Source organism: Thunnus thynnus, chromosome 18 (assembly GCF_963924715.1).
Source record: "Thunnus thynnus chromosome 18, fThuThy2.1, whole genome shotgun sequence".
NCBI classification, from domain to species: Eukaryota; Metazoa; Chordata; class Actinopteri; order Scombriformes; family Scombridae; genus Thunnus; species Thunnus thynnus.
Window position 1 is genome coordinate 24,953,351 of NC_089534.1, and position 12,476 is coordinate 24,965,826.

Sequence of the window (12,476 nt, forward strand, 5' to 3'; positions counted from 1 at the left end):
AAAATCTGAGCACTACAAGAAAATACAACACTGGCTGCACCGTTTTTTGCTGCCGTTTTTTGCTGCGACACGTGGCAGCTCTGATGTCAATGTAAAGTCCCAACAACACACACTGACCTGTACGTTTCTATTGAGGCTGACTGCGGGCATGAAGACCCCGTCCAGGTTCTCAAAGGCAGTTGGTCCATGCTGTTCCTTGTTGATGAAGAAAGTCAGTGTGTGTTTGGTCAGATCCAGCAGGACGCCCACAGTCGAGCCTTTACTGATGCCTCCCTCCGCCCTACACACACACATACAGATAGATAAAAAAGGATAAATTTGGGGGATACGTGAAGTGAAAGTGAGAGAAAAAGTGTAACTGGAGGATCTACCCAAATGTGAAATTAAAACAAAGACTGTTTTAATTAAGAGTTTAAAACGTTTCATCTTTGATAAGTGATGAACTTCCGGTGGAACTGATTTGTCAGTAAACTAGATGAGAACAATTTGTTGACCCTCACACTGATTGACATTTTTGACTCAGTTAAAATGCCTGTTACTGACTGTGTCAAACGTGTAAAAAGGCCCAAAATCTAAACACAATATAAAGGCAGCTCACAGTGGACCTAAAGACCTATCCACTCCAGATGTTTAAAAGATTGTTGTTTTATTCTACATCTGACCACAAAGTGCTTGAGAGACATTAAAATCTCATTTTCAGTGATATAGATTTTTATATAATTTTGTTAAACATGTCTTCTACAAGCACATTCAGGACAGACTGTCTTCTACCATCTGTTCAGTCCAGTCTATGCAGTAGAGGGTGAGAAAAATGAATGTCTCTAAATGTAAAAATGAGATATGCTACTGAAAACGTGTTTTAACTGTAAAACCTGTTTTCTCTTAGAAGCTAAGGTGTGAAACCACTTTTAGATGTGCAAATAGCCACGTTTCTCTGAGCTCTAAACACATTACACCTGCCTCAGGCCTGGGCTGAGTGAAAGTCAGCACTCTGAGAGAGAGAGAGATGAGGAAATCAATACATGGCACATAACAAGAAACGCAGGCATGAGATGATTAATGACATGAAAGCAAATGGCACTGTGAATGCACCTGTAGTCTGGGTGAACTGCGAAAAGAAAGAAAGAAAGAGGGAAAGTGTGCGGTTTTACATATTCATGTGACGGGTCGTCTTTTCTCTTGTGAAGAATAGACATTTTCTTGAGAATAAATGTTTAATGAGAGTTTGATAGCTTCCTTGTGACACTGAGAGAAATGGTGCAGAGAGATGTTTTGATGTCTTCTGCAGCCTGCAGTCTTCTTCTGCTGCTCCCTGGTGTGTTTGTTAGTGGATATTGTATGAACCCCGGGGTTCCCTCTGTCATCCTGTGCATGTATCATTATCCTGTGTGTGTGTGTGTTTGTGTGTGTTTGTGCGCGTTGCTGGGTGAGATTTAACGAACAGAACACATGATGATGAATTGATGAAGAGAATGCCTCCTGCTGTTCTTGTTGACGAACGGATGGTGTTAATTAGTTCAAATGATAGTTGCCACTCTCTAATGAGGCATACTTTATTTAAACTTTATAAGTTTTAACTGATTGACCTAATTAATGGTTCATACATGATTTAAGTAACAAGACTTTATTAACTAATGACATTACACATTGTCATTTCATATACTTTGTTATTATAGCCACTTTAAACACTATTGGCCTTCTGGAACATACAGTGTACACATACCTGTTGGTGTGGGAGTTGTTGTGCATGAACCAGGAGCGGTTGTTGTCTACATACATGGCCCAGGCCTTATCATCTTTCCCCAACATCATGTCTTTCATGGTGTTGATCCTCGCTATGCCAAACGCGGGGTCCGGGTGGTTGTCATAGCGATCGATGCTGACCTCCCAGTAGTGGATGCCCTGAGATGCAAAGGAATATAGAGCACATCTGATTAATCTTCAATATAAGTCACTATAGGAGAGCCAATTAGTAGAGACCTGGTCCTACTACAAAATGCTAATCACTAGTGATACGGCGTGAATGTCACCTTAGAGAAAGCAGCGGTTCCCAGAACCACACGGTCATCATAGCTGTTACAGGAGACTGTCTGGTTTTCATTGGTCAGAACAATGTCCCGGTGAGCTGAGGTGGGGTCAAAGGTGAACCAAGCCACTGTAGGAAGGACACAACAGTCAGTCATGATGCTACATCCATGTGCTATGATTCAATTTTCAGACAGAAAGCTATTATAAAATGCAGAATAAGAAACTGATTGGACTAGTGGAGCTTTATTTGCTGGGTGCTGCACTCTGGAACTTTTCCTTAAATTGACATTGGATTTGTTCACTTTCTCATTGTACCATCAAAAGTTTGTATTATAACAACATCTCTTTCTCATTTTCATGTTATACTAAATATACGTTCTTGTTAATATGACATTATAACAGGCATTTTTCACTGTTCTCTGACATTTCATAGACAAAACAATGAATTGAGAAAATCAGCGACTTCATTGGCAATGAAAATAATAGTTAGTTGCAGCCCTACATCTAATTCATATTTTATATTTAGACATTTTAGTTATTTAATAGTTGAAAAATAAGTTATTCACATGATATAGTATATAATAAATCATATGTATTAACAGTTTGTTTCTGCCAGACAGACTTCTGTATGGAAATCAGTGTCTGAGGATATTATGATCAATTGGTAAGTCTGGCCGTTCATAAATGTGTGAGTGACTTTTACTGCAGGGTGCAAACACACACACACACACACACACACACACACACACACACACACAAATTGGACATCATAATCTGTTTGTTTTGCAGCCACAGTCTTTGTCGCCAGCTCTTTTTTCTGGTTAAGCCAAGCCAACAAAAGTCACATCCCATAATTTCCCTTTTTCAGTGTAGCTGCAAGAAGCCTCTCAGTCCTCAAGGAGAGAGGGAGGAGGAAAAGGAGGATGGGTGAGGGGTGAGACATAAAAGAGAGAAAGGAAAAGAGGGGGAGTAGGCACTTAGAAAGATGACAGAAACAGAGAAAGAGGGTGGGAGGGATGAACGGTTATGAGTCACAAAACAGACTTTCATTGTTACTGTGGCTGGCAGAGACAGACTGTGTGTGTGTGTGTGTGTGTGTGTGTGTGTGTGTGTGTGTGTGTGTGTGTGTGTGTGTGTGTGTGTGTGTGTGTGTGTGTGTGTGTGTGTGTGTGTGTGTGTGTGTGTTGAGTGGTCATCCCACTGCAGATATGAAGGATTTGTTACTGTACCTTTTTTTACTGCCCTTTTCTGATGGTTCTTCTAACCCTTTTCTTTCCTTCTTTTCTGCTCCACTCTTCGCCTTTCCTTCCTTTCCTCTCCTCTACTTTCCTTTCCTTCCATTTCCTTGCCTGTCCTTTCTTTCTTGTCCCCTCTTCTAATTTTTCTTATTTCCTTTTCCTTTCCTTTTCTTTCTCCTTCCTTTTTTTCTTTCCTTTGCATCCTTACCTCTCCTTTTGTTTCTTATTCACTCCTTTCCCTTAGCATTCTTCCTTTCCCTTTCCTTGTCCCTGCCCTCCTTGTCCTTCCTCTTCCCTCCTTTCCTTTTCTTTCTTCAGATTTCCTTTCATCCACTTCCCCTTCTCTCTTCCATGTCTTTATTCTGGAATATAAAGTTACTAAATGCTTCTTCTTCTCTTGCCTTTAAGAAAACCACCAGTCTCATCTTCTAAGAAACTTCTAAACTCAATGTTACAAAGTGAAAATAATTTGAACTTCAGTAATGTAAAAATGAAACCTGTTTAACGAAAATCATCACAAACAGAACAAGACAATCAAAGGAGTTGAATATAAAACGAGACAGACATTGTCCCTTTGTGTTGAAGCCGCTGAGGGCCAATCTTTCTCTCTCTCTCACACACACACACCACCTACCATCAGAGGTCTTGAGCACTACCGTCTTGCTGTACGGCCCAACACCGATGGCATTGTAGGCTTTCACTCTGGCATTATAAGAGCTGTTAAAATGGAGGCCGTCCACCGTACACACTGTCTCCTTCCCCACATAAACTTCCTGGCAACACACACACACAAGCACTTTAGTAACATCAAGATAAATACAGAGTACAAGTACAAGTACTCAAGTTTTACTGATAACACACATATTACATATTACTACACACACACACACACATACAAACTACCATCTGGCTTTTTTCAGAGTTGAGCAGCATATGGATTATTAATAATGAAAAGAGAGCCACAGAAAAGCTTGTATGACATAATTTACTGCATTTTGGATCAGATTACAGTCACATTAGTGTTAAGCCTTGTTCTCTGTTTTACACACGGTATGTATTTTGACTATGTGTGTGTGTGTGTGTGTGTGTGTGTGTGTGTGTGTGTGTGTGTGTGTGTGTGTGTCACACCAACCCTGTACTGTCCTCCGTTGCCATCGTCCAGCTCCAGGATGTATCCCTCGATGGGGTTGATTTGGGGCGCAACAACCCTCCAAGCCAGGGTGGCGCTGTTGTTCCTGGTGCAACATTTCTCCAACTGCAGGAGCGGAGCCGCGGGCACAGAGGGTCCAGACTCCACTGTGGGGAGAGATGAATCAATTTGATATTAAGATTTTTTACTGGAGGATGGTCCAATGGGGATACCAGGATGAAGAAGAAATATAGAAAGAGGGAAATATGCAGGGCAGGAGCAAAAAGGAAGACAGACAGGGTGATGTTGTCAGCTGGCTGGATGCCTTTAAACAAACTAAAGGGAGAGAAACAGGAGCTTTAATGTGGATCTAGTGGGAGATAAAAGTAAAAGAGCCTTAAGGTGAATGAGCTCTGGGTTCATTTACAGTACAGGGCAACAGCTGGGAATCAGTGGAGGCTTAAACAAGGCCACGTGAGGACATTATATCCTGGAGCTTTAAAGGTTGATGTGGATACTTTTTAACTGAAGCTTCTGGAAACCATTATTTGAGCACTATCTGTCTAATTTGTTGTATTATTACAGTCCAATCAGATTATGTTCCTGGAAAAACCTCTCAGACAGCGTGTAGACCATCATGAGATACTAACTCTCCACCAAACACCAGGCTGATGATATTTTTTTTAAATGAGTTAATAGCTTAAAGGCATATTTAGACTGTGCAACAACAATAGTTGTGTAAGTTTATTGCATGTCACACTGTGCCAGATGCCTGTAATAAAATCTTTGTCACAGTCTGTGTCACACTGTACTGATATAGATATGAAGCTGTCAGATTGTGCGCTGAAATGTGTGGTGAATCATAGCACTAGGATGTAAATAGAAAAAAGTATATGAAATCAGAGGCATGTCATCAGCTCGGGTCATCCATCTGCGCCACTCTGATGTTTTAAAAATACTGCAAAGTCACACAAACTTTTGTTTCGCCTCCATTGTTTTAGTTTGTGTGTGTCATGGACTGCACTCACGCCAGCCAGTGTATTCTGTGTCATTTCAAGTCTTATTCTGATTAGTTTGTTTGTAGACGTGGGTCATAGCATCAGTTACATTGTAAGAATTTGGTCTTAAATTTCTGACACTGCCAGAATTTTTCCTCAGGCTGTCTTTGGTCACCAAAGCTCCAAATCTGTTGTCGGTGGATGAGTCTCACAGTGTGATCTAGGACCATCGTTTTGGATTGACAACCAAAGATTTTGCCACATTTCTCTCATGATTGTAAATCATCTCAGACAGTCTAAATCACACAGTGACAAGGCCTTTAGGGAGAGCATAACTCCCTGGGGACATGAAAGTCAAGAAAGGCAGGAACCAGCATCATATCAAAGACTTTATCAAAGACAAAATAAAAACCTGTATATCTCACTAACCCTTGTGGTAGTAAAACATGTGCTAACAAATTGCATTCCAAAAGGAGCTGAAACAGACACACAAACCACACAACAGGGTAAAAATAACCACTGAACACAGAAGTGGAGATTTTGTGTAACACAGATCTCAGGGTATTGAAGTCATATCATGTCTTTATATGCTGGCACTTATCTGATCTTTCTAAAACAAGGGAAGTGAAGACACAGGGGGAAGGCAGCAGTCAGGACACAGGGAACCATGTGGAAGAATTTATGACTCAGTATCAATACCAATATTTATATTCATTATTTATAGCATTTATAGCCGAAGTAGTTTTTTGAATCATGGACAACCACTAGACAATGTGGATTATTTGTTGTCAAGTAAAGAAGATTATTTTTTCATTTAGATATAGCCTTTATTGCTAGTGATTGAGTAGCAAAATTAATATTTACATAAAACTAATTTGAAAAGTCAAAATACTAGATTAGGAAACAGAAAACTACTTCATGCAACTACTTCATTGGTAACTTTGTGTTCCAGTGAAGGCCACACTATTCTGTAGAGGCACTATTCTGAAACCATGCAGAGGAAAGAGACCAGATAGACACCGTGGGACAAAAAGACCAGTGAGTTTCCAACCAGATTGGCCGTGAAGGCTACCAGGACTGAGGGAGGAGGAGGAAGGAGTGACAAAATAAATTCAAGGGAGGAAAACAGAGGTTTACTGTGGAAAGTAATGTCTCTTAAATACCTCCTGGTCTCTCTGTCTCCATCTCAGTCTCACCACTGCCTGCTGCCTGCATTTGTTTCAATAACGGATTCTCCTGCACATCTGGAAATACGACGTCGGTTCGGGAGTTTTAATACAAGCGCACATGGACAGAAGACGGCACATAAAGCAGCTGGTAATGACAGAAAGTCATGCTATGTAATGACCAAACATAATAAATGAAAAGTATTTGTGAAAAGATAAATCTTCATGATCATTCTTATGCATATAATATGTATATTTCATGATTTTCACCATATATTTATTTGTAGATGAGGCCATTATAATTCATAACACTTCATAACAGAAACTCCCCCAGCCCCCGCTCCCCACTCCCCACGTTCTTTTGAAAGATGATATAAACGTTTTACAAAGTTTTATCAATGTAAAATACAGCATCATCAGCATATTAGGAGGTTTTAGGTTAGGTTTTTTTCCAGATATTGAAATAAGATCAGAAAATCCTTCAACTGCATTGGGACTTCAGAGCACAAAGGTGTAGGTGTGGTATGCTTAGTGCTCGTTTTAAGTATGAGATGGCATGGAATGGCATCAATAATGTAAATAAGTTCCTTTATGCAATTAAGTGAACATGTATCAGATGCAAAAAACATCCAAAATCTTGTTTTTCACTGCTGGAATAAAATAGTTTTTATCTGTGTTGTATTGTTCCTGAGGTTTCACGTAATGCAGGGAGTAAGTAATTAATTACAGTTAGTGCTTACTTAAAACATCTGATCCAGAGCAGCATATTCGGCTCAGATGGCAAAAGAGAACTTATAAAGATGGAGAATAATTTCAGGCTATTTCTGAACCAAAAACAGCTCCTGCACTGTGCCGTTGCTCAAGATGTCAGAGCTTAAATTCAAAGAAACTGGTGTATCTTTAAACTCTATCGCTTTGTTCTGGCTTATCAGTGAGATGTGAAGGAGGGGAAACGTACAGATGGGTTTCATGTCACTGGCCTTAAAGAACAAAGAGGGACGATCAAAGCCTCTGCTCTGCTTGACTGGAGCTCAAATTAGAGAAAGCCTCATTCAAGTGCAACTCAACCTGGGACATTACCAGCAGATCTGGGTCATATTCTTTATTAACTACCTTGAATTTGTCTCACTTTTGAGGAATCTGCAGTTGCAGTTAAAAATGTCTTTATTTCAACAACTTATATGAACTGGCCCCAATTAGACACCGTAAGGAATTATAAGCGTATTATAAACCCATTAAGAGTGCATAATTACTATAATTACACCATAATATGATAATTACTAGTTACACAGCACTATACTGAATGTAATATTCTCATTATCTTATGATTATATTGCATAAGCTGTTAGCAGCTTTGTAATACTTGTAATGGATTACAATGTAATTTCAATAATAGAAATGAATAAGCATTTATTTAACATTTTAGCCAAGGGGCTGTGTTGAATCTATACCTGCAAAGGAAAGAGCTTCATCTTTACTGCCTCAGTGGAGCAGTATGGAAATAAAATATGCACACTGCTGTTTACATTTTTAATGTACGTTAACAATACATGTGGGTAATCTGTGTGACTGCACTGGAATGAAAATAAAGGAAACTTATTCATGCACACCAACTGGATGCTAATTAGCATCAGCCAATGAATAGCTAACTAGCTGTGTATATTGTTGTGCATCTTGAAGAAAAATGTGTTTGTGTATGTTTGTGCATGTCAAAATGATTAATTTATAGAGCCCGTTTAAAGGGGCACTCCACATATTTTGCCCATGAAGTTCAGTTTACTGGTCATAAGCTCTACTACACAGCCTGCGATAACCTTTGAAAAAATTACCCTGATGATGTCAGATTTGGCTTTGAGACTTTGGCATGGAGTTTGAAAGGCATGTGCAATTACCAACCAGGGAGGGTGCAAATGCTGCATTTACACAATGTTGGCAGAGTGGGAAGATTATTCCAAAATGGCTCCTCCTGATGCTAGTCTTTTGTCACATAATTTATTCAAAGTTACCTACTTTTGCACTGTTATGTATTTGTGAAGTGAAACCAGATAACAAGCTACTTAAAATGTAACTAAATCAATTGTGTTCATTTAGGATGTTATTTAAATGCGCCAGCAATGGTGGCTTTGCAGCCATTTTGAAAACTGTTCATTGACACTTATGACAACCTGGTTTTCTTGACTTGGTAGTTCATATTAACGGTCACAAATTTATGACATGAACATGGCATAATGACACTTGAGGTGACTTATGGGAAATATAGAATCCCATGTTTTTGGAGCTTGACCCATGGTAGAGACTAAAAGTCAGGATATCTCAGCCTCTTCTGCTTCTTTTTTCCTCTTTTTTTCTTCTTTCTTCTGAGTCTCCATCTTTATCAAAGTGCAATACTACATCTATGTAGTCCTCCTTTAAAACAACAAATGTTGACCACAGTGCTAACACAGAGAGGTTAAAAATACAATGAGATAATGAAAAAAATTGAGTAGAAATTAGTGTAAGAGGCATATCGCACAGAAAAACATGAAATAATCTTCATTCATTCTCAAATGTAGTTGTAAAATGGGCCTTATAATGGGATTTTACAATATTAATAGAAAGGGAAGTGTGTGTTTTTGTGTGTTCACCTTTGCCCTGGCAGAAATCCAGCTGCAGGATGGTCTGGAGCAGCGAGTCGGTGTTGAGGGTGAGGTCAAACTCAGGGCCAACCTTTGGCTCCAGGGCCCCTTTTACCCACTGGTCCTGAGATGACGTCACCCGCTTGATCAGAGCATCTGAGATCTACACACACACACACACACACACAAAAAGGCAAAGATATACACATGTAGAACACTTAAAATCACATGTGTACACAGCGAGGAAAGATAAGAGCAAGACACACACAGGAAATGAGAGCATTTGCATTTAATATCTACAATCAAATATGCTTGCATGCTCTGATACCCTCCCTGAATACAGAGCAGCTTCTCTGTTCTGGGATCCATTCCATTAGCCTGGCTTCATTATATTGTGTCTGACAAGTGAAATGAGGCACACATTAGTGCAGTTCAAATATTTAAGGATACGAATTAGACCCCTCCTTCAACTGCTGGTAAGAGCTACACTGCCTCGAGAAAAAAGAAAAACCTAAGCGAACACATTACATTAAACTACACTAAATTACACAAAAAAATATGATCTTCTGCCGAGGCAAAGCATGAGCTGCAGACATGGAAATTCATCCTCTAGCATTAAAATGTAAATCTTTTCATTTAGCTTTTTGCCCCCCACTTTAAATAGTTTATAAATGCTCCTGAACTTACATATTGCTCTAATATCCACCTATAATTCCTCCAGTTAGCGTTTAGGTGTTGGCAACCATAAAGAACCATATAATCAATACATCATAAAATATTCAGATCAAATGGAAGTGAGAGGATGTGTGTGTGTGCGTGTGTGTGTGTGTGTCCCACAGGAGTGTCTTTGATCTCTATTTCATCTTTCCCTTTCACCTTACTTCATTTCTCTCTTCCTACTGTATCTCTCTCCAGGAAGAGAAATCCTTCATAAGCAGAAGCGGAGACACGAGAATTTCATCTCACATCTTTCAACAGAAAGTTGAGTTGAGTGAAACTAACAGCCATAAATGTAACAACTATAAGGGGTCGTAAAGTTTAAACATGTTCCCTTATGTTTTTGCTTTCTGCAGGAAATATTTCTTTGTCTTTGCCATTTAACCTTTGTGCTTTGTTTACATTGGCTGTTTCACAGACTCTAGTGTTGTATGTGTAAAAATAATAATAATAATAATGCAAAATCAACATTATTTTCTTTATTTTTTTCTCCTCTTCTGACCTCATTAAAACCCCAAATGTAGAAAAGTTATTAAGTGGTAACCCTTCACTTTGCCACAAACTGGGCATTGGGGGAGGGGGGGGGGGGGGGTGTTGTATTACTGTAGAGATTGTAAAGCCCCCTGAGGCAAATTTCTGATAGAGGCTTTACAAGTGAAATTGACTTAAATTGACTCAACTCATGTTTAGGGTCAATTAGACCCCAGAGACGTATGAAAATGCAATTTTGGGAGGGGCAGTGCTGCATAAAAAGTACTGTCAAAACTAATCACAGAAAGTCTTTTGTATTAAATCATGTTTTACAGCTGGGGTCCTTGAGACCCCAAACAGATACAGAATGTGTTATTTTCGGTACCAAAATATGGGACCAGTTCAAAATCAGGTTTGTAAGCAATTCTCAGAATTTGGAGGTCATTTCACAATGCTAAGTGTGTTTTCTGAGCTATTAAATAGAGCTTGGGTCAGAACATAAAGAATAAACCTTCTAAGCAGGTGTACATGTCACATTTGACCTTTCTCAGCTTGACCCTAACATGCCCGGATCAATGACTATTGATCAGCTATCGAACATCTGAGCCTGCTGATAACTCAACTTGTTAGGTCAATTAAAAATAGATCAGCTGCAGTATTACTAAAGCAAATCTGTCTCATCCTGTTATGTGTGAGCAGCATGAGCACATGGCAGGCGTACTGGATATATATCTGCAGTATGTTTTTATATTCTCACATCAGTAGTGAAGTCTTCCTCTTCAGACTGTGCAGTGTTTTTTCCTTCAGAGACATCAGAGGCTCCTTGAAAGTCTGATTTATCCCCTTAAGCAGCTCAAAGGAACAAAGTTCCAGACTTCCCTCTTCCTTTCAACTTTCACATTTACCTTTTTGGTTGCAAATACTTCAAAAAAAGATTTGATTCAAGTTGATTTTTTAAATGTGGACCCCATACTGTGTTTGCCTTGTGTATGATCTCAGGAACTTAAGTCATAACTTTTTTCACTTTTTAAGGATGCTGGTGTTATTTTATGTTTTCATGAACAGACAAAACTCAGAAATGACATGATTCTACCAACAAGTATTGTCTGTATGGCCACAGGCTGATATTGCTTTTATTAGTAAATAATTTTTAGATAATAATGAAGATCTACTTGATAACAGGATAAATTAATTAAACCATTTAGTCTCTACAGGGACGTTGTTCATCATAAAAAAGATATAACAATGCCACCCTTATCCTTTAATACCTTTGTACTTTGCTATTTAAGATATGAGACTGTGCAGCTTTTCATACCTGCGAGCAAAGGAAGAAACTCACACATGAACACCTCTGACCACCTCAGGATTGTTCCTTTATCCAGTTATCAAGACCTACACTAGCAGGAATATGTGCAATGAAGCAGCTCTTAAAGGGTCAGCATGCTTCAAACTAAGTGCTTGTGGGATTGTCAAGCAGCGTCTGAAACTCCCCGACACCTTTCTGATGTCACAATAAGTGAGCAGATACAGCTGTGTCCAACTATTTTTTAACTTAGTAAAACCAACAATCCAACAAGCAGGCCAGGTGTTGAGAGGTTCTCTTACGCTCTATTTTGTCTAATTCTTCACACAAATACTACTACTACTACTACTAATAATAATAATAATAATAATAATAATAAACTTATTCATACAGTACTTTTCAAAACAAAGTTACAAAGTGCTTCACATGGTTAAAATGTTTAAGTACTACAATTTGGCAGTAAAATCAGACAATTAAAATGTAATGAAAAAAAATGGACTACAATACCCCTGGTATAAGATCAAAATAATAATAACAAAAAAAATGAAAGAACTAGGTCATTTTAAGCATACTGAACCCTTTACACTCACACAATCAAACAAACACACACTGAGGGTCCGTTACCTGGAGGAAGCCGCTGGGATCGTTCTCCTTGAGGACCTCCAGACAGTACTCCATCATGCCGGTGGTCTGACGTAGCTTCATGGTGCAGTGGGTGATCTGGTCACGCACCACCTGGCAGACACACAGACAACAAAATACAGTAGTCATTATTAAAAGTAGTGGTACAGAGCAGGACTTCTGTATGGGT

The 12,476-nt window shown here is 39.1% G+C and overlaps 1 protein-coding gene across 2 annotated transcripts in view; it reads right to left on the bottom strand.

Moving 5' to 3' along the window:
* LOC137168770 (tripartite motif-containing protein 67) overlaps positions 1-12,476 on the bottom strand; it is a 49,756-nt gene that overhangs the window by 648 nt on the left and 36,632 nt on the right. The window contains exons 4-11 of one of the 2 annotated variants that reach the window (XM_067571504.1): positions 12,290-12,400; positions 9,184-9,337; positions 6,557-6,637; positions 4,399-4,562; positions 3,901-4,039; positions 2,031-2,155; positions 1,724-1,902; positions 118-280 (exon numbers count right to left, since the gene is read on the bottom strand). In XM_067571504.1, coding sequence (XP_067427605.1) covers positions 118-280; positions 1,724-1,902; positions 2,031-2,155; positions 3,901-4,039; positions 4,399-4,562; positions 6,557-6,637; positions 9,184-9,337; positions 12,290-12,400 — 1,116 coding nt within the window. The remainder of the gene's footprint in view (positions 1-117; positions 281-1,723; positions 1,903-2,030; positions 2,156-3,900; positions 4,040-4,398; positions 4,563-6,556; positions 6,638-9,183; positions 9,338-12,289; positions 12,401-12,476) is intronic. The other variant, XM_067571505.1, reaches the window with a different exon arrangement.